This window comes from Ammospiza caudacuta, chromosome 1 (assembly GCF_027887145.1).
Source record: "Ammospiza caudacuta isolate bAmmCau1 chromosome 1, bAmmCau1.pri, whole genome shotgun sequence".
Taxonomy (NCBI): Eukaryota; Metazoa; Chordata; class Aves; order Passeriformes; family Passerellidae; genus Ammospiza; species Ammospiza caudacuta.
Genome location: NC_080593.1, coordinates 69,189,196 through 69,217,126, shown reverse-complemented (window position 1 = coordinate 69,217,126; position 27,931 = coordinate 69,189,196). Strand labels below are relative to the sequence as shown.

The 27,931-nt window shown below is 41.5% G+C and overlaps 1 protein-coding gene across 1 annotated transcript; it reads left to right on the top strand.

Annotated features, from left to right (window-relative positions):
* The first annotated feature begins 722 nt into the window (after window positions 1-722).
* Window positions 723-26,705, top strand: LY86 (lymphocyte antigen 86). The gene is made up of 5 exons (XM_058811368.1): window positions 723-1,003; window positions 14,680-14,766; window positions 16,168-16,296; window positions 23,127-23,179; window positions 25,963-26,705. The coding sequence occupies exons 1-5, from the start codon at window positions 883-885 to the stop codon at window positions 26,056-26,058; spliced, it is 486 nt and encodes a 161-aa protein (XP_058667351.1). The 5' UTR covers window positions 723-882; the 3' UTR covers window positions 26,059-26,705.
* Window positions 26,706-27,931: the final 1,226 nt, after the last annotated feature.

Here is a 27,931-nt window from a genome sequence, read left to right as displayed (position 1 = left end):
TTAAAACTGAATCAGGGAATTTTACTGGAGATGAAGGAACTCTCCCTCCTTCCCTCACTCCTTCCCCGCCATCTGCACTAGCCACTAATTCTGCATAAAGCACAGCTTTAAAAGAGATAGTGCAAATGACAAATGTACATTTTCACTAGAGAGCCATTAAGTAACCAGGCAGACAGGAGGAAAAAAATTAAGTCTAGGTTTATCCAACTGGGTACACTGCTAAATTGTATATTCCCAAAAAAACACTGAACAAAATCAATGTAAATGAAGAATTTAGCATAGTCAAGCAGAAAGAATTCATTCCCAAAAGTTTCAAGTCTTGCTTATGTGGTGTCAGCTTTATCAGACACACCTCCCTTCTCTCCAGACGACAGATTTGTTACTAGGAAAAACATAGAGACCAAACTGTTCATTTTCCAAAATTTGGGCTGACTTTGTGTGATTAAGATGGGGCAATTTGGATTGCAACTTTTTTTCAGCCAGAAGGCTGCAAAATAAGTCTGTTTGAAGTTTTGTCCCAAATGCTTTGACTTCAAGAGAAGAAACTGGCAGCAAGAGCAGAAATAAACACATTGCTGCATTGTTCCAGCAGGCACCAAGGCAGGACTATGCTGGGCAGTGAGTAGGTGTGATTAGCTCATTTGTCATTAGTTGAACACCAAGCAGAAAGCAGAAGTTGAAGTACACGGAAATAACACCCTCCAGTTCTGATTAGCCTCTTGTTTATACCGCACTGTGGGAAGCTGAGGCTGCACTGGCTCACTTAACCCTTTTGCAGGCACGAATGTTGTAAGTCCCGTGTCCCTTGGAGAAAGGAAGGAACACCTCCCTCCAGAGTGTTAGCAAGAGGCAGAAGTGATCCTGCAAACTACCACCACCACCATGAAGACATCAAATGCTCTTCTTTTCATCTTAGTCCTGCTTTACATCAATGCCAGCACACAATGGCCTACGCACACAGTCTGCAAAGAGGACAACCTGGAAATATATTACAAAAGCTGCGGTGAGATTTTTTTACATTTCCATTTTCCTTTCAGCTGCTCAGCAGAGTTGTTCTTCTATGCAGTGAGAGATGCTAATAAAGCCAGGCAGTGAATGGAAGGGTTACACTCCCAAACTTCCACTGGGTTTCACATCTAAAATATTTTTCATGTTTCAAGTACAGCTGGTTTTGGTTCACACACACACAAACCTAACTGTATTTAGAAGACAATAAAGAGGAAATAATGTAACTTAATTCAGAATAATAAACTGCTATGAAAAACCCAGTTTAGCATGAAAGAGATGACTAAGATCTTTATCTTGAAGTTAGGTTAAAAAAAATATAGGAAGACCCTAGGTCTTTAACTTTTTTACCCTTGGGATGAAACAGGCTCTTCAATGCACTGATCTGCTGCTTTTCTAATGTGCGATGGAAATGTGGTGATGTGCTTTCTGTCCTCCCACTAGGAATGACAAGGGACCCAGTGTGACAGTGGGAAGGATTAATGTTCTCTGCCATTGCCACTGTGCTTAGTGAGACTTCAGCAGCGGCCCCTACCAGAGGCATTTCCCCGGGATCACAGGGTTTTGTTTGTTCTTTAAATATGTAGAGAAGAAAAGGAGCAAGCGACACTGGAATTGACTGAAAATGAATTCACTGAATGGTGCCTGCTTTCCACCTCTTGCTTTGCTGGCCGTGTGCCTCGCCTATTGTGCTGATCTGCTTTACAACTGGGACAAAGGGAATTAGATTCACAGACGCCTCATTCATTTTCCACACGTGATTTGAAAAGCGATTCATGGCAAATGAGCACCCTAGAGTTTGTTTTTCCAATTCATCCAGTTACAAAGGGTTTTCCCGGGGGCTTTTCCTCTCCTGTAGCTTTCATGCGTTTTTGCACACCCATTAAAATAAAGCCAGTGAGGGACAAGAGAAGTAAATAAATATTTGTAATGCTATTCTTTACTGGTCTGCTCCCAGGGGACTAAAGTCAGGCTTCACGTTCTATAAATGGGTGTAAAGCATTAAGAAAATATTTAATTAGATATTGAATACAGACTTTGGTGTTGCCTTCATTTAAGTAAAAATTTATTGCATAAGAGAGTTCTGTTCCCTCAACAGGTCTCAGTCAGCATAAGATGCCTTGACACAGAGGCACAGGCTACACTCTGAGTGAATTCAAAGTATGATGAATTTGTCTGCTGGCATGTGCCAGTTAAATGTTGCTTCTTACTGTGCTCATCACTGGCCTGGCTAACAATATGCATTTGTTTAGAGTCATTTGTTTCTGTCACTTCCTTTGGTTTGCCATGAACAGAAAGATAAGAGGTACATTCATTCAGGGAGAATTCACAGCTAGAGAAGCACGAGCCAGAGATTATAAGGTCAGGTCCCACCACTTAGAGTGGTCTTCTGTTCTCCTGGGCACAGATATGGGAGATGAAAAGATTACATAGATGTGGTAACAATGCAAGAATTAAATAAGATTCCTTGTTTGAAGTCAGGTTCTATTCTCCCTTACTGCTCTGTCACATTAAAGTTGAGGCAACTTACAAGTGCCATCACAATGTCCTGCCTTGCCTTTTTCCAGAGGCTATCACATGTGTAGCATCAGCCCAGGATATACCATCTGCATTGCTGCTGATGCAGTTCATAATCCAGCAGTTTGCATAAAGGAGAAGAATTTAAGGTGCTTGGGGTCAAGCCCCACAATCCACAGGTCAGGAGGATCAATCCAAGTACAGTAGTCCACATCTGCTTCAGAGAAGACCCTGTCCTCACTGAGCTCACTGGCAAGCTGAAAGTGGTGCACAAGGCGCTGATCACCCTTTCAGGAGAAGAGAAGCTTTCTCCCTACCTCATTTCACTGTAAGCCATAACTAGATGGGCAGAACATAACTCCATTTTCCATGTGTCCTGCCAATTGTTCTCACCCAGGAGGACACAGACTTGTCAGTGTTTGACAAGACCCTTTCCCATCAAATCTTCCCATTACAAATTTGTAATGGCATCAACCACAGAGTTGATATTAGGCAACTTCCCACACTCCTTAGCTATTTCAGAGGAATACTGCCCCATATGTGCCTCCAGTCTGAGAAATCCCTTTGGTATTTCCTGCTCCACTGAAGGTATCAGAGGATGTCCCATTTGGAGGATAACAGGAGCCACAGTGAAGTAACAAGTACAAAATCTTAGGTAAAGGATTGCCTGTTGGCTTCAAGAGGGTGAGGATTTCACCTCTAATGTTGTTACTATAGACTGTAGGATGCTATCGGGGAATTAGGATTGAATCAAGTAAAATACAAAGATGTTAAAAGATTTTTTTATCAAGTACTTCACAACTTCTTTCTTGAGCTTAATGTCCTCTCTCAACAAATTATTGGAATTCAGTTTGAGCATTTAAAGAGGAGCCAAGTACCCATTTTTGCTTTGCTGTTTATCAGATCCTCTCCTATAATGCAGGAAAAATCTGACTAAATTAAAAAATATGGGCTAATATAACTGTGATTAATGCAACAGAGAAATTTAGATGGATAATTGAGAAAGTGAAGCCATCTCCTGTACCCAGGAGTAAGTTGCAATTGCTGGTCACAAGCAATTGTTCTAGCTGCATCTTGCTCCTATAGCATGTAAGATACAGGCATGCATCAGGCCCCCAGCCTCAGCCCATGCTCTGGATCCTATAGAAAGCATCCCCATTCCCACTCAGCCACATCAGACAAAATGTTCTGTAACCAGGACTCCAAGTCACGCATGAAAAGAAGGGGCTGGACAAGATCCTAGCGATCGGTATAATGCAACTGTAAAAAAGAAATCAGACAAAAAATCTCAGCAGCAAATCCATGGTAAGAAAATCAAGCTGAGAGGCAGGTGGTCTAAAAGTAGAGTAAATAGACAGTGTGCTGCCTCCTCTATGTAACCACAGGAGACATAACACCAAGACAGCCTATAAATAGCAAGACATTTCCTATTAGGGCCACTCTTCCTCTCAGGAACAAGTGACAAAAATGAAGGAAGATCTCAAATGACCTCAAATCACTTTAGAAACCTGGGCAGAGATCCTGAGATAAAAGCAGCACAGGTTAACATCTCTGAGAAAAGAGAACAGTAATTGGCAAGTCTATGCACAGACATGAAAAGAACCTGCTACACAAATGGCCAAATTCTACCCCTTTTAATTTCACTGTAATAATGCTTTTGATCTTTCTAGCTACATTATAAAAGGCAATTGTCTGGGAAGGGAAGGGCAGGTAGGCAATGGTAACAAAGTGCCCTGGGCAGATTCCAGTGTTATTTGAGTAATAGGCATCCACTTGGAAGTGCAAAGTGCAATGCAGTCAGAGACAACAGAACATAACTCCCTAACTCATCTACCAGCACCTGCTTCTAGATCATTCATGTAAAGCCTAATTGTCTTAATTAGCCATGAAAACATTCTTAGTATGTAATGTTCAAATGGGACCCCCTTCATAAGGGAAAGCAGGTGATTGCTCCTGCAGACACACGAAAAATATTTTCCAACTATTTTTACAGCTCTTTCTTGAAATGTTAGGTGGGCCTGTATTAACACTTAGTGCTTCAGAATGCCTGCTTTTGTTTTGACCAGCAAGCTTGTTAATTATTTAATTAAATTATTCAGATTAGGACCTGGGAGATCTTAGAGCTGCTCACTGCCTAAAACTGTAGGTTTCTTTACAGTGCAGAAACAAACACTGATAAGACAGAAGGTTCTAAAAAATAGTATGGACACCATCAACCATTAAGGACTCTGTTTTCTGTGCACAGGAATAAATAACAGGGAATTTCAGGGAGCTCTTCAGAAGAGCCAAAGCAGTAGTATTCAAAGATGACATCTTCAGAAATATTCCCTAGACTCTATAAAAGACTGCTTAGACCACATGAGATTTTTAAATATAGACAAACATTTTTTCCCAGTTTATATCTGATTTTATTTTCTTTTTCTTCTGTTTTTCATCTGAAGGAAGGTTAATAGCCATTAAAGTTTCAGGAGAAGGAGCAAACAATCAGTACTCATTTCAACCTCCTGAATTAAATATGAAATTGGCTGCACTCTTCATAAGTTTTATATCTGTATATCTACAAATTTTAAAATAATAAAGCATATATAGGAATATGGGTAAACGTTTGCTATAATTCATGTCTTCTGCTAGACAAAGAGCCAGGGCAAGCTGATCATCTAGGAAATTATTTTTACATGACAATGCCTCTTCCAAAACAGAGGAAGGTCATGCTGAACTTATGTCCAATGAGCTCCATGTTTGCTTGCACAGTTCTATGTCACACTTGAAGCAGTGTCATTTCTATAAACCTTTTTCCTGGCCTCCAGTGGCACAACAGGAGAGAGTAGCACTGCCCACTTCAGTACACACTTGCATTAAATTGCATTTGTAGATAGAGGAACTCTCATTTTTTTGGCTTTTCTTTAAATGTGTGAGCTCAGATTTGGACCTCTGTCAAAATGGCCCCTTGAACTCAACAGGGTGTAGAACCCACTCTGGTCAGACAGAGCATTACAGACATGCTCCTATTAAACTCTGTACTGAGGGAACTTTTCAGTGCTTAAAATAAAACAAGTGGAGACAGAGACCAATTAGCTCACAATTTCCTGATGATTTGTCAGTCCTTTCTGAAGAGTTTCAGGCTTACTAGAGTCCCCCTCACACACTCATTATACTTTCTCCTTCATACTGAGAGATCAAAGATACTATTTTTCTTAAATTTCACTTGTTCCTTTTTTAAAAATACAACTGTAACATCAGATGTATTTTTAAAAATACACCTGCTCATTCAGCAATACCAACTTGTAAACAGTACTGTGAAATTGGTGTTAATTTTACAGCACACCACCTTCTGTTCTCTATGTCAACCAGTCTAACTATTCCTTTTCCCTCCCTGACCACACACTAATATTCTTTACTTAAAGGATGTAAGTAATCTGATAGCTTCAGCTGGGAAAGAAAGGTCTGCAAAAAGTTCTCACTCATGCCGCTTCAGGGCAAAAATTCTTCCACACACTTGGTAAAAAGAGGTTCTTTTTCCATTATTCTTTGGATTTTTGGCAGACAGATTGACCAGATGCTTCTCTTGGACTTATTTATTTATTTCCCTCAAACAGTCTCCAGCAATTGCTTCTGCTTCTAAATTATTTAAAGCCACACGACACCAACTCCCCTCTGATATTTTGTTGCATAGATTGCTAATGGGCAAACAATCAAAGAACTTAAGAATTCCACTTTAAAACAATTTTTTGTGTGTTTACTCTGTCCAAGCCATCTTACTGTCATAGCTTTGCTGTTGAATTCATCTGGTATAACTTACATATTCCAAGGGGAAGACCAGATGTGTACATATATATTTCTGGCACCAGATCCTAACAAACTGAAACTATCATCAGAATCAAGGTAGCATAGTTATGAGTGTGCATGCAAATCTTTTTTTTTAATTTTTGTCCATCCATGAATTAAAACTATCCCAACTATTTCATCCTCCACATCTCATTAAAGGATTTAAACTTTCTTTTTTGTATGTGAACTCTTGAGGTGATTCTGAAAATCATTTTGCCCTTCGTTCAGGTGAGGAGAGTACTTAGTAAGTTTTAAAATGTAAATGACATTGAGGAGCAGGAGACAATTTCATACCTCCAAGGCACTCTGGCAAAAACATTAGATTCAGTAGCTAGACTTTAAATCTTTCAGTAAAATCAATATTAATGCTTTCAGTGAGACTAGTAGTGGAGAGAATTAACTTCAGCTGAACTTCTCCCACCAGGCTTTAAATTCTCCCATCTAATTTAGTTCTCAGTGGTTTCCTCACTGAGCCAAATTCTTCACCAAATCAATTAAGGTCCTGCACCATGGACTGCAAGAGGGTTGTTTATGTTAAGAACAGACAGCCTCTCCCGCTTATCTGCAGTTGATAAATCTAAACTGGTTGGCATGTTTTCCACCTACTCACTTTTGCCACGTCTTTGGTTGCTGTAGCCACCGAGTCACTCAGGTAAATGTAAGGATGGGTGGTAACAGTTCAGAAAGCAAGCCATAGAAAACTATGTTCTATCCTTTGGAAAAATACAGGAGAGACATACCTAAAAATGGTATATTACATTGCAATCAAGAAATACTGTGGGCAAGGAAATATTGTCATTTGCTATTGGATACTGAATCTGAGCCTACGGAGGGAGCACTCTAATACACTAAGCAGGTGAGTCACAGCCATTTTAAAAATTCGGTAAAATTTGAGATTAGCTCCTGTATTATATAAAGCAGAAATTATCAAAAGGCTGCATAAAGTCAGGAGCAAAAACAAACCACAGTTGATGATGAGTGCTCCTATGCAAAGTTTTCTCTGTAAGCCTCTAAGCAATAAAGCATTGCTACGCTTTCATGACATTGCCACACTTTCTTGACATTGCACATCATCTCATCTAAAGCTGTCATCAAGGCCTCAAAATATATCTGGACCCTATTATTCTTACAGTTTAGCAAAGAAAATAGAGGCAGGAAATCAGACACTCACAGCAATTTAATATCCATTGGGAAAAACATCCAAAGTATTCTAAGAAAAATTAACACCTCAAAATGAAAAAACTACACCAGCATTATTGTGTGTTGGTGTCACTGAACCAACTTTAAGGAGGCAACCTAAAATTAGGGAAAAACAGTAGCCATCAGGGACAAGATGCCAAATGCCCTTTACAGATTCACCACATACCAAATCAAAACCCTTTGGTCTGTTCCAGATGCTGCTTTTAGACTCAGGAGAGCTTCTAGTTGCCAAAAGCTAGCATTTTGAAAACTACCACAAATTATTTCAGTGCTTCAGTTTCCGCTTCACCTGAAGATGGATGGCTCCTGTCAAATGATCCAGCAGTGATCAGGCAGGTGGGAACCCAGCTAGTTTCCTCAGCAGAGGGAGCATGCCATTCCAACTGTAGCTTCCTGCCATGCTCCTGTAGTGGATTTAAACCCATCACGGGAAAATGGGAACATTTAGCCCATTTATATGCTGCTGATTACTGTTCTGTATAATCAGCGGTATAGCTGCTCTCCCAGAGCATGGCATGTGTCTGACAGCAGGGCAGTTTCCAGCAATGTTTGTTTCTATTTCTGACGCAACTCTGAAAGTCTGTTGTGAATCCCCAGTCATTCTGGCAAACGCTGATGTCCAGAGATCTCAGTCTCAAGTAGGGCACTATGAAAAAATTATTTTAAAAAAAGCCAACACATTGAAGAGGAAAGAGACAGCTCTGATTAGGAATACAGGCAGTTACTGTAAGCATTTTATTCATCCAGTGCATGGTGTTTTCTTACCAACAGAAGAACAAAGACTTTCTCTCTCTAATACAGTCCCTGCTGGGCCCAGATTAATGCAGTATTTTCTTGTTACACTGCTGTAGTTGAAGCCTGCCCTGCCTGCCTTTCTCTCTCAAGCTAACTAGGACAGACCAGGATTATCAAGTACAGATCTATATGTGCTATCTCTCAAAGCCTGCATCTTTCAGTTTTGTACTCTTAAACAGACTTGGATAAAGCTTTGTCATACCACACAAAGCAGAGAAACTCCCCTTTCCCAAATACTACCTCTGGCAAAAGCCAGGAAAGAGCCTTCAGATACTAAGCCTCCCCTCAATCCTCAGCCAACAGATCTAACAAGCTTGCTCTTAGATAAGGTGGTTCAGGCAGGAAAAGGCAGGGAGACTCAGGGCATGTCTTTGACAAGGCTGCTTGACGCATGCCAGTGACACCCCCATCCCCAAACACGGCCCTGCACAGGCAGAGAGCCCCTCACACCTTCTGTCTTCCCTCCACCTCATCACATCAGCCTGCTGCCAGAAAGTCTCTTCCTCTCCTCTCCACCTGACATTTGGAGAAGCCTTCTAAGTTACTGTCTCTTAATATTTGCACATTTGGACATCATTTATGCTTCCCAATGAGTTTTATTTGAAATATGAAAAGACAAAATCTTTGTCTTTTATTTAAACTATCTTTGTAAGACACTGAAATCACCTTGCTGCAAAACTAAGATCATAGGCATCAGCCAGTAATGCCTGTGCCTCAATCTAACCAAGAAACATATAAATGCTCTATGCATTACCAGTGTTCAGTCTTTTTGGGAGAGGACTGGAAATTATTTAACTTGTATAAACCTTTTTTTTTTTAAAGTTACATTTTAAGTTTCTTTTGCTAGTGTCCTGGGTTTTTTTAGTTTATAGATTATACTGAAACCAAATTTTCAGGCTTCCCTCTACAGCCATGTAGGTTTTATCAGAAAGGAAGCAGAGTTATTCACTCCATTGGACATCTCCAAAAGCTTCGGACGTTTGGGTTTAAGCAACCTCAGAAACCACAAGTTGATAGTACTGTTTGCAAAGGGGAACTCCCACAGTCTGTAACCCCAGGACATTAAGGATACACAAACTCTAATCTTCTCTATTCCTTCTCCTCTATGTTGCCTAAACAAGCCAGAAGAGTTCAGGTGATAAAACATACAGTGACTTCTGCAAATGAGGCCAGAGTGACTGAACTGAACTAGGCCAGAGTTCCAATCAGAATTAGGTAGGAGCCTGGAGCTGGTCATGGCTAAGTCAAATGTCTTAGGATGAAGTATTCTGATGATAAAGTAGATACGGCCAGTGTGAGTCTCACAATTTATTCTGCTCTTCTCTGAACAGAGGGTCACTCTGCCCTTCCCAGTCACATCTGGAGGTGGCAGTGGCATGCAGTGAAGGCAGGCCTAAATGGAAGTTCATTAAACTGAAGGTGCTCAGGGAAATGCAGATGCATAACCAGAGAGCTGCTAATTCACCTGATGCTTCTTCCTCAGTAGCCTATAAGTAGATTCCAGTGTCAAATATAACCCTGAGCATTCAGGTTAATTTATTTAAATAGGCATTAAAGGGAAATTGTTGAACAAATACATAAAGTCTGAAATCCCAAACAGTTCCTCATTCTTTCCCTCTCCTTTCATCACCTTGAATGTTGTAAAGACTAATGATTTAATTTTATTAAGAGCTTTGAAGGTAAGGAGTATTGGGTAATTGCTAAATGTTTCTTCCTTGTGCTAATTTCCATCTCCTCTAGCACCAGCTTGTCCTTACCTGACCCTAGCCAAGTGCAGTTGTGCTATTTCATTCCATTCTGTGCCTTATCTGCTCCTAAAAGTATTATTTTGAAACACCCAAAGCTAACCAGTTTGGAGGGTCTTATTACCCCTCCAAGGCTTACTCCAAGTTGTGGAGTTTTACAAGCAAAGCTCATCTGCTTGCTGCTACTATTCACTCGTACCACTGATTTTCATGCTCATATGGAAACAATGTGATTTTAGAGCAGATTCAGAAGAGAGGAAAATCAGTACAGGATAGTAAAAAAGATGGGGGAGTGGGGGGAAGAGGGGGGAAGGGAGAGAGAAGAATAAAAGACAGAGGCTGTTGAACACCAGCACAGCAAAATTCCTAGAACAGGTGCTTCCCATCTGGCCGTGCAGTTTCTGTAATGCCCAGTTAATCATGCAGCAGCTCAGGCTCTAAGGGACATTGCCACAGTGGGTTAGCACATTATCATTCCCAGCTGTCCACTTCATCCTGTGCTCTGGAGAGCCCCTCCCAGGAGGCTGTAAAGGCACCCCCAGCTCACAGCCCTGTGCCTGTGTGCACACCCATGTTCAGCAGGGGCAGGAGCCACTGGCCCCACAACTGCAGTAACCAGGGCACAAAAGGGACTTCCCACCTGTTGTCCTTGTCACTGAGGTTACACTGCTGTAAATATGTCTGAGCCAATCTACCTATGAACCTTCTACTAAGAACAAAAGCAGGGGGAAAAAGCTCTAGAAAGAAGAGTTCAGGAACTCATCTGAGCTTCTAGGCTGTACTACACACACCTGCTCAGTCTCCTAAGAGAAACCCAGCCAAACCCATCACTGTGAGCACCTCGAATAGCAAGTCAGGCTGAAATCTTGCACTGTGGTGCCAGTGCATGTGGAAAACCTCATCCCAAATCAATACAGGGACAAATCTTCACCAGGGTACTTGGGTAAGGGTGAAATAGGTGGTGGGATGCATGGGCTCAGCTGGCACTAAGCCATGTCAGGGGTGATTGGTAGCAAGATGCCAGGTACATCCCAAATTCACCTCTCACAAAGCAGGATTGTACTACAGAAGTCAGTCTTCAGCAAAAGCTGTACATTCAGCGCTAGATACAGTTGGGAGCTCAGCCTCAGGCACAGCATCAGGTTCAAATAACAGGTCTGGAAAATCTTGGAGTGCATGGACAGTTCACAAAGCCAAAGGCTTTCTCGTTTCCCAGAGCAGTTGCCCAAAATTAAGTATTGCCTAGAGAGAAACTTGAGTCAAAATTCTGCTTCCAGACACTTTTCATGCTAGCTGTAAATATGTTGCAGCCTAAGTCCTTCTCACTAGATACACAAAAAATGCCCTTTTCCCCCTCAGTAAGCAGATTTTTACTGATAAACCTCAATGTGTTTGCAAAATTTCCAACAACATTTTGAGTGTTGGTGATTTATCAAAGCTGAACTGGAAAAGCAAAATTCTGCAACCAGTTAAAGAGTGTCTAGCTTTAATTATGGGAGAGGGAGCAGATTGAAGGGAGTAGGTGGAGGGAAGTCTGGGAACATACAGTACTGTGCACCATGAAATGTTGCAGGGAAGTGGAAGGCTGAAGGGCAGCCCCACGTATTTTAGAGATCTAACAGTAAATGTTATTGCTCTGCACATGTGAAAGACATAACATGTATTTTTTTTCAGTCTAACCAGCTCACTTCAGATTGAAGCAAACACGGAAGAATAAGTATTAAACCTCCATAGGAGACACACAGTGACTCACAGTCGTACATCTGAGATGAAAAACAAAAACGGCAATTGCTTTGAGTTGCCTTGGCCACAGGAGGCACTCCTCACGATTTAAGGAAAGGGGGATGGCAAAATCCCTTAGTGCATAAAGCCCAGCTGAATTTACAGATTCCTTCACTTGTCATGCAGCTAAAACCCAGAAGTTTTATTAGTTTTATTATAGTAGCAATGTTTCTCCCTACTTGTTTGGGAATCCAGACTCCCTGGCCCCATAGCTTTAGCAACACAGCCATTCTTTCAATTGATTTCAGCAGGAGGTCCCCATATATGCCACAGTATCTAAGATTGCAAAGTTGGATTGCTAATTCTGAGCAGGAATTTCCACAGAGATGGTCAGAAAATTAATTTGGGTTCTTTTAGCAGTGGAAAATTTTACATTTGTCAGCAACAGAGTAACAACAGAAAATTCAAGTGCTCCAATTCACAAATTTTTCTGGAATTCCTCATGTGAGTGCTTCCACACTCTCTTTGAGGACCAAACAGCACCTCCTGGATATGTCAGGATCTATGCTGCATCACAAGCAGTGCGGTAAAAGACATCCATGGCCACAATGCACTATGAAATGAATCATCTGTCAAAGGAGCTCAACCCATAGAAATAAACAGACATCCAAACTAAAATTACCCTGAGATCAGGGTCATTGTAAGAACCTTTCAAAAAAATCTTGGTTTCATGAACATACCCTTTCCACTCAGTGCTGAGAAATTTTAAACTAAAAGTTCAAATTCTAGCCCTAACACCACAATTTAGTTTGTGTACAAACTAAATTAAAGTACAGCCTTTGAAAAGAAAAGGACATTATGTATGTTCTACTGCCATGTTTGACCGTACTCCCTCTTGAAACTGCAGACCCAACAATTTTAGTAACTCGACAACCAGCACTATTTGTAGGCATCAATGCCCAAATTGCTCTGAATCTGAGCAGCTGCTTCCTGAACCTTATCATCACACCACACACAAAACAGAAACAAGAGGGGCTCTAGCAGAAGTCCAGAGGAATGCGGAAGCCAAGCCCTGAAAGATGGTAGAAACCAGAGGGGAAGCAGGAGTAACGGCCCTGGAGAAAAGAGAAGTTTGACATGCTTTTCAGCTGGAGCAGGAAACTGCTCTCCTAACAGATTCCAACAGCTTCTGAAGCTGCAAAAACAAAGCTGCAACTGACAGGAATAAGAAAAAAAGAGGAAAGACAACCCTCTGACTGTGGCCACATTTGATAAACAACTACAGGCACTAACTTTTTGTCCTAAGCAGATTATGCAACTGCAGAGACTGCTTTAGTGGTGTGGAGGACAAAATCCAGCACAAGGACACAGAGCTTTAGAAATATCAGTTCTTTTTATCTCCCTCCTTTGAAGAGTCATTTTAACTTGCCCAAATTAAGGGCTCGGCTGTTAGCCCACACTGATAGTCTGTGGGCTCACAAAGCCTGGCTTAGTTAAAGCCCTCCAGGTCCTCTCAACACTTTCATTCATTCTGTGATCTCCTCTAAGCAATCACGTTTTGGTCACACAGGCTTGCTGATTGCCAGCTGCTATAGCTGTGGGGCACTGCTGCTAAAACAGGGTTAGACTGTGGGGATGCTGGCTCAGCCTCACAGAGGACACTTGTGACTCAAGTTTCACCACAGCATCAAAGGAAAATTCTCCCAACCTGTTATTTTCAACTCAATAAGAAGATTAGTTCAAGCAACAATAACTTAGAAAGAGAAATCAGTTCCCAAGTCTATATTTATCACTACCAGATCTGAGTAAACCAAGGAGCCTATGGCTGCTTCTGCACATGCTACAGCTGCTTCTCTTTTTTCCACAGAGAACTACGTTGGATGAACAGGCTGGCTGGAAAGCCATAATGAGGGACAAAACTATGCCTAAAACAAGTTTGAGGCTCAAGGTATTTTTCCAAATTGGCCAAATCTTTCCCCTCCTGCCACAGCTTTGGAAAACAATTGCACATTCTATTGATTGTGGCAGCTGAGCTGTCAGTGGTTGCTGCTGCCTGTCACCAGAGAGTGACATGTCAGCAAGCCTTCAGGCACAGCATCAGATCTCATGGAGGCTAGCAAGGAAGAAGGTGGAAGTGGTAGGAAAACAATTACGGTTTTACAAGAGTTTTAGAGCTTTTTGCAGAGAAAGGGATACTGCAGGAATTGGGAAGAATCACGTTCATGATAATTATCAGTAAAAGGGCTTCCTTTGGCCCCACAGCTCTGCTCAAGTCTCCCAGAAAACGAGAAATGTAGAATATTTTCTGGCTTAGAAATATCACAGGATGACTGACCCAGAAAAAAAAGTGCTGCAGTATCTCAGTTAACACAATTTCATTTTCAGTTTTGGACTTTTCATCCCACTCCAGAATTCACTTTCCTAATCAGCTTCACCAAGCCATCTTGTGAAGCAAACTAATTAATAAACATCTTCATAACCCATTGCTTCTCAGTGCTGAGGAAGGAATGGCAATGTGCAGAGTCTGGGAAAAGCAGCTGTGCTGAAATTTCACCATTGAATAAGTATTGGCTACCCACTATTGTGGGGAACTTTCCTTCTTTGAGCTTAGTTAATTTTCCCACACAGTAGATTCTAACCTCACACAGGTGAGCACCTGAGTGCACTTCAGACTGAAGGGGCAGGAAGGACACAAGTAGCTATTGAATGCAGGGTATGGGAGCGCTAAGCACTTCTTAGAGAACTTTTAAGAAATATGTAATTTATTTTTTATAACATTTCTATTATTTTATATATTATACATACAGTCTCAATAAAGTATCTCATTAAAGATACAACTTGTAACCCACTACTTTGTGTCTTCAAACAGATCCCCAGCAAGATTTTGCTCTCAGCATTGACCATTGTCCTGATATTGCAACCCACACCTTTAACATCAGAGCTGCAGCGGTCCTAAGTAAGTGAATCGCTATTTTCTTATGCTGTACACAGGTAATTCATGTGTGAGTGATGGTATTAAGAAGTAAGCAAGGCTTACAATCTCCTATAAAATATGAATGGGCTTCATTTCTTAGAAATTTCAAAACCCATGCAGGGTTACAAAAATGTCAGTTCTGTTATCAGCTTGGCCTCAGACTACATCTGTCACCCTAAAGAGGTCATATCAGCTTTCAGCCCCTATTCTGCTCCTGCTCTTCATTTGTACACATGGAGAGCCAAGGAGGGGCTGCTCTAGAGCTCATTATCTCCATAGCTAAGTCTTCTGAGGAGAGTCTTGCTGACTCTCACACACACTCTTACGTCAGTACCTCACCAAACTTCCAAGGCTGTGACCCTTGCAGGTAGGGGTCTGAATGGACTCCCACAGAGCAACATGGGGATACCCCTCTGTCCCTCCTGGGTGTACAGGGAAGTGTTCTGGGAAAGTGCTGGCCTGAGACAGCAGTCACACCATCAGTTTGTCACCTGCACTAGCTGAAATTACACCCTTCAGCACCTGACTGATCAGCAATAAAAGGTAAAAACTGGGTGCACGCTTTAATATTAGCCATTGCTTGCTTTGTGATTTTTTCATGGGAAGTCACATCTTGCAGACCTGAGCCCAAGCTCATCTAGATCCTGTACTACCAGAGCATAAATATGAAAGGGCTGCTGCATGCTCTTGGTGTTGAAAATAAATTTGTGCGCCAAGTGTCTTTTAGCACCTGGGAATGCTTCCTTGCATGCAAAAGGTCTCCTTTCCTGTCAGACATGTGGGCTATTTGTCCAGGGAGCATCAGTTTTCAGGTGGCTGAAAAGGTAAACAAGCCTGAAAAAAATCACACTACAGACATTTGCAAATAAGTCAGAGTACAGGACCTCCATCTAAATCCAGTAGTCTCACTGGCTCTGCCTGTGTCAGCAAGCCAAGCACAAGGAGGCAACCTCCTAGAACTGCCAAGCTGCTGTGCTGGTCCCTGGCACAGGTTTGGCTCAGGCCAGTTACTGTTTTCCCAGGCAGCAGTTTGAGGTCATACGTTGCTCCCAGGGGCCCATTGAATATGATCCCTCTGCTAAGAACACAAGAAAAGTTTAGATATAAGGACAGGAGATTTGCTGCACCACTTGACCTCAGAGTCAGAAAAGGGTCATGAGCCTAGTTTATTTAACACTCAAGAGAACTGCTATTATGTCCCCTGTCATATACCTTGAAGGCCTAGAGACCTCTTCCTGAAGCACAGCTTTCTATGTATCAGGAGTCCCCCGTGAAGAGAAATAGTCCAATGGCTCAAACAGCAGGGAAGAAAAAAATAGAATCTTTTTTAAAATGAAGTTAATCCTTACACTTTCTCTGAGCTCTCTTTCTCTTTGTGTATAGGGCACAGCATCAAGGAGCTCTATGTCAAGCTGAACATGATCGTAAATGGAAGGACTGTCCTAAAATACTCCGAGACGCTTTGCGGGCCGGGTCATTCCAAGCTTATTTTCTGTGGAAAGAAGAAAGGAGGTAATTTAGGTGGCACTCTCAGTGTTTGATGGCTACTGAATACTCCAAGCAGGATGTGCCTGCTGTGCTGTTGACTGCACCAATACATTGTAATGTTCTGTTTGCTTCACCAGCATGTTAGTGGTGACAGGAACGCAGTAGGACAGAGATATTTTAATTGAAGGGCCTGCTTTTCCCCCCCAACCTGTTTGCTTGCTTTACTTTTAATCACAGAATATTGCACACCCCTGGGATTTCAAGTCCATTAAAAGTAACTGTGGTTATGTGACCCCCATGCACCAGCAGGGAGGTTCATAAGCCCTATTTAGAGGCATGTGCTTGTCATGTGAGCAAGAAGTATGACAAAAATAAAGGCTACTTCTGTAAAAGAAATGGCTGAGCAAATAAACAACTATTCTGAATATGTTCCTCACTATTAAGGAAGTCACACCTCCTGTCCTTAAAGGCAATTCTTAAATCACTTTATGAGGAAATATGCTTGAATAAGGGTATTTGGAACAAGATACTATTTGCTACCATCTATGGTTTGCATCTTTCAGTTCAACATGTGCCTATGCAGCAATCAGATGAATTCAGCTCATGCCAGTCACACTGCCAGCTGGCAAAGACTTGCTCTAGTTGGTTTAGAGTGCTATTGCTTGCCCCCAGAAAACCCCCAGGCATCTTTGGGCCCAGGCCAGCCTGGGCACCTCAAGGCCCCTTCTGACACAACCCAGGCTAGGTAGTGCCAAGTTAGCTGTGCCATGTCCAGAAGAGCTATGGTCATGCTTCTGGACTGCAGTAGGCATGTATCCATTAATTTCTAAATCACCCTCATATCATAATCATCTATTTAGGCTGATTTTATAAAAAACCAAGTAGAGCCACAGAGCAGTTTGAATTGTCAGAGCACCGGCTAGTTACAGAAGCTCTGCTTTCCTTGAGTCACTGACGTCTTCAAGCTGATAACACTGCAATAACTCATGTGCAAGGGCCATGAGTTTAAAGACCATGCACAGCACTACTGCGAAGACAGTTCCTGGAAAATTAATAAGACATTTCACACTGCACAAAACTATCACAAAGAATAATAGAGAAATGCTGCATGAGCAACCAATTATGTAAATCATGTAAGCCAGATAGACAAAAAAATTAAATTCAGAAGTTTCTTCAATTGTGTATTGAATCACAAGAGGAGAAAACCCACCCACAGACCTACTGAAAAACTATCTTATTCTGATGAAGTACTTAATAACATCCTTCAGTGAATACATTAAGGAGAAGTAGAGTCAGTCCTGAGCTGAGCACAAACTGCTATTCACTCATTAAGCTAGAAAGCCAAAACCTCCTGGGGTTTCCAAGTCTCTTAATCTTAAACTGACAGGCGATTGTTTCTGTTAATTGAAGTACATTATGACATAAACACATAGTTGGTTGTTTGAATAATACTATATATCTTCATTTAGAAGTACCCTTACTTCAATGCAAAGACGTCTGCCATGCACTTTTTAATATACACCCTCTCATCCAGTAGCTGTTTTTATTTAGTAATTAAGTCACAGTGGGAAAGAAGTGAACTTTCTCAGGTTCAAACTGAAAATGGGGTATTTCTTAATTAGTTGACAGTTGAATCTACCCCATTGAGCTGAAGACAAATTTAAGGCAGTTCAGGCATAATTTACCATATTAGCACAGCTGTAAATCTGACCTAATGCCTGTGCAGGAAGTACAACTTGTGAATGGCCAAGTAGGCAGACTAAGGCACAGGAGAGCAGAGAGCCCTTTCAACTGAAGCTTTTCATGGAGAGCCCCTTTTTCCCTGGGGCAACATTTGTATGGGCAACATTTCCAACATCTGGCCAGACCTGACCTGAGTTTAAATGTAGTTTCACACAGAATTTGCTTGCCTTTCATAAGGAGGCCAAAAATTGCCTGCCTCTCCCTCTCCCAAAATTAGACAGAACATCATCCTTCTACAGGTTTTGTTGATCCACTTACTTGTGGGGAAAAGCAGAGCAGAAGTTACAAGAAAAAGAGAGTTTTAAGAGCCAGATGTGGCAAAGTCTTCGTTATTTGAGGGAAGTTTACTTTTTTCTTTATTTATATTTGCTCTCCTATAATGCTACAGTTTTTTCATGACTAGAAATACTCTCTGTGCTGGAAAGACTTAAAATAGCTGGAGATTTCATGTTCATCATAATCATATAGTATTTACTATTTTTGTTAACCAAAGGTCATGTCTAGCACTGCTCACTCAGGTTCATAAATAGGATTCCAAGATCTTTTTCTTTGAGCTATGTGTCTGTTGGGAAGTTGTTAGCTCAAAGTTTGCAAGGAAATTTGCCATTACCTATTTAGGAACAATAGCAACACAATTGCTAAACTCTTTGTGGCATAATGTGAACTCAAGCCTTCCTCTTTTTTAGTAGAATGTGCTGGTTATTCCCCATTTCCTCCAAAGAAAACAGTTACGTAAGATTTAACACATTTCCCAATGCAATCACTAAAATCAGAGTGGAAGATCTACAGGGTAATATTAAGCAATGTGCCAACAACAGCTTGCAGGCTTAAGCAAAGCCACCTGACAAAAAGATAGCTGCCTCCTCTGCAAATTTTCTTTTGGGCTCGACTGACATAGGCACCATCAGAGCACTTGCACAATTCCTTAAGCACACACCCCAGACCACAGAGAAAGGCCCACCTTGCTTCAGACCTCCAGTCTTTTACATTATTGTCCCTTTCAGCAGGTGTTACAGTGAGCAAGTTTCTAAAACAGCACTTGTGAATAAAAGTAGGGAACATAACATGAATTAAAAGACTGGCTATCACATTAAGAATGTTGGTTGCTGCTTCTGAGAAAGCAGCTATACCACAAAGCTAGGTCTTTGGGCTGACACACAATGCCATCTTGCTTAGCCCCTTCACCTCACCTTTTCCTCACCAGTAAGAGAGTGAATCTTTCTCACCTGGCCATGTATTTACATATGTTTTTTCTCCACTCAACTAGACATCTATAGCTGGCAGTTATTCCTACATCCTACATCATTCCTATATCCATAGCACCCACAGAAGCTTGTGTCAGTTGCATCGGTGCAAGATTGTGTCCTAGAAGAACTCCAACATGGAGCATTGAAGTTCTAAAAATATTTAAAATATAGAAAAAGGAAGAGGTGGGTGCAGATGTACAGGGCCTTTATATAGTATAGGAGTGTGAGAGCGCATAAAGATTTTCAGTGAAGGGAAGATTTGAGAAAGAGGAGTGAGAATTTCATTATAGGTGTTTAGTCAGGAAGGAGAGGCATCTTCATGACAAATGATAACTAGTAATTTGAAGTAATCCTCAGGAAGCTCTTACTTACACATTTGAAAGCTCTGCCTCAGACTGGAAACTACTAAAAGCATGCTCACTAGCAATGAAAAGGGCTAAGTCCCTTTTGGTAGAAACAACAGTGAAAAGTTGATACAAAAATACAGTAGTATCACCTTGATTCAGTGGTACAATGGAAATATTTTCTAGGCAGGTCTACTGAAATCACTTTCAGATAAATCTATAAGAAAAAAGGCTGAAAGCAAATCACTGATGACAGCATCCTTGACAGGTACCATAAATTACCAGCAGACAAAGAAAAAGGGGAATATTTAATTGGAAAAACGCACTCATAGTTTATGCTCTTCCAAATGTGTGAGCATTTTTTGCAACCGTATTTGGGCTTTTCTCTAGGAAGACCATAGAATTCTTTCAATAAGATAGGCTCAGTGTTTGTGACAGTTATACTTACTGCAGCAGATGTTTTCATCCTCTTTTAATGGAGGAATGTAAAAATGTATGAATATGTGGAGAAAAAATGCATAATCAGGATGTTGTGATAAACTGCATTCCTTCAAGCCTTGGAGGATGTTTACACTTCTGGAATTATAGTAGAAATCCCCATGCAACTGGAATACTGAATGGTCTTTGAAAAGCCTGATCCACTGAAGTTTTCATGGTCCAAAGTGAATATCAATGATAAAATTCAGCAGATTTATGAATCCATAGTATTTCCTGACAGGTCTCAACTAGCTGAAAATGAAAGCTGCCCTTGCTTTCCTATTAGGACATACTTCCAAAGCAGCATAGTTTCTTCCTCCCCATTGAAACCAGGAAGGTTACAGAAGTTTTCTAAAGAACTGGTTACAGAACACAGAATTGTTGAGGTTGGAAAGTCACCTAATCCGGTTCCACATACTTCAAACAGGGCCATCTGACAGCCAGTTGCCCAGGACCATGTGCAGGGTAAGGTTTTTAGATATACCTAAGGATGGATGCTCTACAACCTCTCTGGGCAACCTCTGCCAGTGCTCACTCACCCTCACAGTAAAAATAAAGTCTTTCTTGATGTTCAGGAGAAGCCTCCTGTGTTTTAGTCTCCTCATTGGAGAGATGTTCTAGTCCCTTAATTATATCAGTGGCCTTTCACTGGACTTTCTCCAGCACCTCCATACAATTCAGCTGAACCACTGCAAAACCCCTGTTTAAAAAGAGCTAAATAAGGGTAAAGCTGAAGCATAAAGCAGTAAATGCAGACCTCAAACTGGACAAGCAGCACCTGCTGCTCCGCATTTGAAGGCTTCCTAAAAGATAATACAGCCCATGACAATGATTTCTTTGATAACAGAGCAAAGGCATAGCTACAACATATCAGAGCAATCAAGGAAAACTTCTCAGAGTGGGCTGAGGCAGAGCCCTGAGACCACATTCATCTAGTTACTTTATCACAGTGAAGTGTGTGGGGAAAAATAGCTTCTACCTACACTAGATGAGAGATTAGCATTGCCATAATTTCAGAAGCAAATTTATGGCCTGATGACACCTACTTCATTTTGAAATACAGGCTTTGCAGAGCCTGAATGCTGCATCTATGTTTTTAGATTCTGGATGGCTTTCTGAGAGCCTAGATGAGATCCTAACAAGCCACGTGATCCAAGAGAAGCTTCCATGTCCCCATGCAGAAGGGCTTTGGGTGATTGTTCACAGCCCAGTTTCCTCTCCACCCTTCTCTGCTGTCACCCAAGATTTGCTAGGCTGTGAGTTGGCTGAAGAAAAGGTAGTCCTGCAAGGCTCTCTACTGAACAAAAGGACACGCAGAGCACGAGCCCCAGCACTGCATGGCCCACACCACCCTGAGGGGGCAGCTCCCAATATGCCTTAGATCACATTGACACACACAGCTCCCAGGGGAGTCACTCATCATTATGCAGTCTTCAGTGCCTTTAATTCTCATTTAGAGTCTATTAAAGCTGTGAACCAAGAGGTGGGCTGTACTGTATTTTTAAAATTTTTGAGTCACTGCTCACTGCAGTGGAGATGTGTCAGACTCCTGGGCTCTGGCTTCATGCACAGAAGCGAGTGGTGATGGCGACAGCTCTCTGAAAACAGCAAGACTTCTTGCTGTCCACACGAATTAGCCAGGGATGCAGAGGGGAATGAGTACAGTACAATTGCTGTAGCATAGCTGATCAGTTTGAGATTGACAAACCATGACATACTTATTCTGTTCTCTGTTTTGGGATTAGGTTTTTCAGGGCAACACTAAGTTGTTTTGCATCTTCTCCACCTCCCAGGATCATCAGGGCATTACATGAAACAAACTTCTCACTAATGCAAAGGTGTAGAACACTGGTGATATCTCAGGTTTCTCCTTTTCCTAGTTTAGCTTATTGTCATGATTGTTTAATATAATTTTGTTACAAGACTAACATTTCACGTAATTTGTGGGAAAAACTTTTGTGGACAGTTTTCCAAGTCCATGCATGGTGAGATGGATAGACCATACAATCTAAAGATGTTACAGATCTTTTATCCAACCTTTCACAAGAAACAGTTTAAACCAACAGTGAGACTAGACTAAAACTCTCTAGAAGTGACAAGCATCAAAATGCCAGCACATACTCATATAAACACGATGAAACACTCTTCTGTCACTGTCAAAGTAAGGAATATTTCATGACACCTACAAAAAAGAATCCTTAAACAGTTCTTAGACTTTTCCATGACTTGTGTGGGGCAAGTTGTGCAAGAAATTCTGAAATACTGAAACATCTACAAGTTTTATTTTCAGTCAAGTCTGCACAGTTTGGCCCAGTAAGCTACGAAGAAGTAGGAGGAACTGCAGAACAGCTTGCTAATTCTCTCCATTAATGCCAAAGTTGCCCTTTCTTCAACAGCCAAGAGCAAGCATGCCTCGTACGATTAGGGAGATGAGGATTGGAAGGTAGAACTCCCAGGCTCTATTCCAGTCACCAACATGGTTGTGATGGCTTTAATACCTCATGTAACTTCTTGCTGAATGCTCCCTCAGCAGAGAGACAGACATGCTTTTATTACTTTAAAATCATGTTCAGCAAGCAGTCAGGAGTCCACACCTACAGAAATACTCAGCTCAGATTGTCAGATTGTTTTTTTCTAAAAGTTACCAAAACAGTAATGTTTGTCTGCTGCAGCTTCAGGTGTTTGATAGTTCATGCTGAAGGACTTGAGCCTGGCAGTCCCCCCCTCCCCTTTCATTTTCAGGATGTGTGATGACATAGGTATTCCCACCTGGCTGTGCAAAGATGTGCCCCTTTTCCATTCACATGGGCTGCAGATGCTGCTTGAGCCCAAGCTCTGCCTTGCTTTCCCTATAAGGCAGTAGACATCCTGATATTTCCCCCAAGGGGGCTGTTGCAGGACTGTGTATGGAGCATTTTGCAGTTCCATAATACTTGTCACTGGAGGCTTTGAAATGCTGTTACCAAAAAAGCATCTATGATCAGCTAACTTTTTCCTTCCCATGCTGCATGTCTAACCATCCGTCACCTTTGTTGCTTTCCAGAACATCTCTCTTATGAGGGGCCAGTCACACTGGGAATCAAAGAAATCCCTCAGGTAAGTTGGTTGCAGCTGTGTTCCCAAGCAGAAGGGCTTCCCAGATGAGGTATGGTCAGAGGACTACCAGCAATCACCCCAGCACATTCCAGGCTTCCCCAGCTGGCACACTGGATCTGATAGTGTTTTATATGAATAATCCTCTTCAACATGAAATTAAGTGGCTTTGCTTATAAAGAGTTACAGAGGCACTACTATCCAGCAACAATTTTTTTTTCAGGATAGCAGATGTCTGTACCAGCTTTAAGTCAGACAGCCATAGAGTTCTTTAGTAGGCTCCCCCTCTCTTACTCTTAAAATAGCAAGAAAAGAAGCAGTTCCAGGGGACTCCCAAGAGACCAAGGCTGCAGTTTTGCTCAGCCCTTAGTGAACTGAACAATTTGGAGAAGCTCATTCATCCTGTCTGGCTATAAAGGCATTTTAGATAACTACTGCAATTTAAAGTGTTCCACTGTACGTACATGGTGTCAGGCAAAGAGACCAAGGTCTCCTAGGTGGCAACTGAAGGTACAAGTTATTAGGCCAAGAATACTTTCTCTGAATTTATGGAGCTTTAAAATAAGAAAATAATTTCTTAGGAAGGTGAGAAAACAGGCAGTACTCTAGACACTTCTCTGAATTTCCTGGTCATCCATTACAGATGGTTTTTACTCCACACACAGTTAAGTCTTCTAGAAGCTCAACCAAATCACACTGCAAAAAAAGATAGATTCAAATGCTGAATGCAACAGTCTCTTAACTGGGCGCAGCATGAAGATATATTTGATCAGTACATAACACAGGATTTTTAGAGACATACAACGAAGAGACTGGATTGAAGGGAAGAAAGCAAAGTCTTTGATTATCAAGGCATCTTGTTGAGAATGTAGCAAAGAAAGGATCACAGTCACCACTGAAAAAGCATAGAGTTCAGGTGGTCAGTCAAATACCCCTTAGATTTACTTGGAGAAGCACAGCATGAGCTCTCAATTCTTCAGCAGCAGACATAAAATATATGTCAGAGGCTCAAAGATGAGGTCTGGGATCTGCTCAGTATTGGATTGCTCCAGGCAGGAAAAGAAAACAGGATCAGAACAGGGATACAGAACAAAGACATGAGTCCCAAAGAACTGAGCTTGCCAAGACCTGCAGAGGTGATAACAAGGATAGCTGGCTTCTAGGAAGATCGAGCCTCCTTAAGTGCTACCATCTCATATGTCTCAATCTTCCTTTGGTGATAGCAGCAACCAGGGCCTTCATTTTCCCAAAGCTTTCACACAGGGAGCTGGACCCCCATTATGCAGGCTGTTATCCCACCCTAACCAGCCTGCTTCCCTAAAGGCTATAGCCACAGAGGCTGTGTTGAGCATTGCCTTTTGATGTCTCACACAGGAGTGTCTGAGCTCACATCAATCATCATCCTGCTCCAGGAGCAGCTTTACTAACATACTTTCGTAGTAAAGCCTCAAAACAAACTGAAGAATAGGTCTTTAAACCAAGCAGAAGCCATAGAAACATGCACACATTCCAGTAAAACTCCAGTTCTGGGCAAATTAGCTGAATTTTCAGCTAGTTTCTGGAGCCAGAAACTCCAAGACTGATCACAAGCCTCTTTTAATAACATTTTTCACCACAAGCAAAAAATTATTCTGAAGGAGAAAAAAGAATTCTAACCACTAATAAGCAATGGAAATTAGTTATTATGAAGTCTCTTCCGTGAATTAAACTATAAGCTTTTAGAGAGTTAATATACTTGTGAGAAAAGGAATAGGAAGCCTCTTTTGTTAATTAATTAATCAGGCAAATAACACCACAAAAAGGAATTATTCCATACAGCAATCATCTTCTGCTCATTGCAAAGAACAGCCTCATTCGAGAAGCCTGAGGGGTGTTTGCACACTCCACACAGGAATTACAACCAGGTTCTATTCTCAGGAGCATGTTGCCATTGGGCCTCTCTCTAAATTTAGGTTTTACTCTTGAACCTCTCTATGAGGACACAGACCAGGTATTGCTTTAAAAATCCCATTATAAAAGGCAAATGCCAAGAAGCCTGACTCATTTCAGCCATGTCTCCTACTCCACAGCCAGAAAGGCTCTAAACAGGACAGGAGCAGTCTGTGGTTCAAAGCGAGGAGGTCACTGCTGCCAACCTCTCCTACCCCACATTTTGCTCCCCCCTGTGCTCCAGGAAAAAAATCCAGAAATAATTACTGCAGAGCCAGCAATATACCAATATGCCAGTGAATAAATCTAGTTCACATCTTCTTCCAAATCTGTTAAAGACACCTTGGTCACCTCCCCGTACAGGGCTTCTCCAAGTGTCGGGAGAGAGCAATCTTGACCTATACCAGATAGCCATGGCTTCTTTAAGGTTCAGATATTTTTTTTTTTTTGTAATGATATAAGTTCTCCCCAAAGCCTGAATTTGTACTTTCAACTACCTCTTTTTCCAGTCACTAAACAGCACAGGCCATATTGTGCTTGCTTATAAGAATCATGAGAATTTACAGATTTACGTAATTTATAGATTTGAAGAGATTTTTTAATGCAGCAAAACATTTCATTCCCCTTGCACTGTTTAATTTTCAGTTTGTGCTGTCAGCATTGATATCCCTGAGGAGAGTATTTTGGCAGAAAATATGGGCACATCCTTTACCACCTCTGAAACATTTGGAGCAGGAAGGTTTTGGAGAAACTTGATGGGAAAAGAATTGTTCTGTTTCTAAAAAGAGAAGTCAGAAACTTAAGCAGTTATACAGTACTGATGGGCTAATCTCTTGCTTTGCATTTTTCTCATACAGGGAGATTACACTATTTCAGCAAAGCTGACTAATCAAGACCACGTCATTGTCGCTTGTGCCGATTTTACTGTGAAAAATTATTTAGACTATTATTAGCAACAAACCGATTTCATGAAAGCTACAGACTACTATTCAAGTCAAGTAGGCTGCTTGCATGCTATAATGATTCTGAAGAAAATAATCCTCACATGGTGATTCTCATGCTGTTCCCCTTTATAAATTTGCTATTTTCAAGAAGTTACTAGATCCTCTAGTGGTAATTTTATCTCTAAATGCACACTGTAGCCTACTTTTTTCTTCTAATATATACAGCTGTAAAAAGAAAGTATCCAATACCAACACTTTCATTTTAGGATGAAAATAGCATGAGGCAGAACAGGCGAGAGCCTAAACACTTTTTGCAGTAAGTTATGGAGGTATCCATTTCTAACACAGGCTAGAAGATGACTTTCACATATATCACATATTATGCAGTTACAGAACTCAACATCTTAAATCTTCTCTGGAGCCTGTCTGGAGATTCCACTAGCACAGCTTTTGTTATAACTACAAAACAAAAGGAAATAGGATGAGCATGCCTTTTTTCCAGTGATCAATGTCATGTCACTGGATTCATATCATTCTAGTCTTACGGAGTCTACCTGGAATTTTTTGTTCTGTAATGTCTTTTAAGAGATGCGTGAATCATTCTGTACTTAGGCTATGTGCTCTTCTTGCTTCTCAATAAATTCATAATGAAAGGCTGTTTTTTCTCATTTTTTATCATGATTCTCAGATCTCTCCAAACTTTAAGGGGGGAAAAGGATGATGAGGGAAACAAGTTCAAAGAGCACATTTTAAATATGAAGTATCAGTCATATTTACACATATTTTATATTCACGGAGGAAAAACCGTTCCTTGCTTTGAAGCCCCATGAGAAGTAACACAAATTATATTCCAAGTGCAGCACATCCCCAAACCATCTCATTCCAGGAGCCTTTGTGGCTGACATAACTGATGGGTAGATAGATAACCAAGCACAGGGCAGCACATGGGATTAGGATCTTGGCTTGGAGAGTGTAGAGACCTGTTTGGGATCCTGCCATGGAGCAGGGTTGAGTTATGATTTGAAAAGGTATAGGCAGGAATAAGGGACGCAAGAGGCTCCTGGAGCTGAGCACAACTTTACAAAGGCTGGTCACAAGCATTGGACTGCATTACTCATGTTGGAGAGGTTCAGCATGTACAGCTGGGGCAGCTGTGGCTCACATCTGGCCACCCAGAAGCTCTGACATATGGCCTCCATCCTACACACCCACATTCTGCAGCTCAAACAAATTCCTGAGCAGCCAAAGGATCCCTGGTGCACAGATGACCAACACCTCAGAGAGGCCAAGAGCTAGCAGCAAGGGAGAGTCTCTTGTTTTCTTCTTGTGCAGCAAAACTCTCACCTGCTATCCCAGCAACAGAGAGCAAGTCTGAGAAGACCTGCTCACACAGGGAGGTTTACCCCAGCTGAACGTGAACCAGCAAGCACACAAGAGGAGATAAGAGCACATTAAATACACTGCTCTTTCAGCCCATTTCTACTACACCCTGGTTTGGAGAGGGGAAAAAAGAAAAAAGGAAAGAGAGAAGGCCAAGGTGTTCATCACAGCTTTGACTGCCACTCCCCAAAGCAGGTTTCAAATTATACTGTTTTGGAAACAATTCATCTAAGACATCATCATTGCTGCCTTTTAGGTGACATAAACAATAAAATAGTATTACTATACAGACACAGGAACTTCTTTTTCTCCTCATGCCAGCAGCTCTTCAAGTTCATCCAACCCCCATGATTCCCATGAGACATCAGAAGAGCCATACCTTGAAGAGAAGCTAACAAAATTCCATCCAGCAGCAGCATTCATGAAAGAGTCCACTTGCTCAGCTCAGTTTCATTGCAATCACACAACAAAACCATGACTAAAACCCAAATTCCTGCCACCA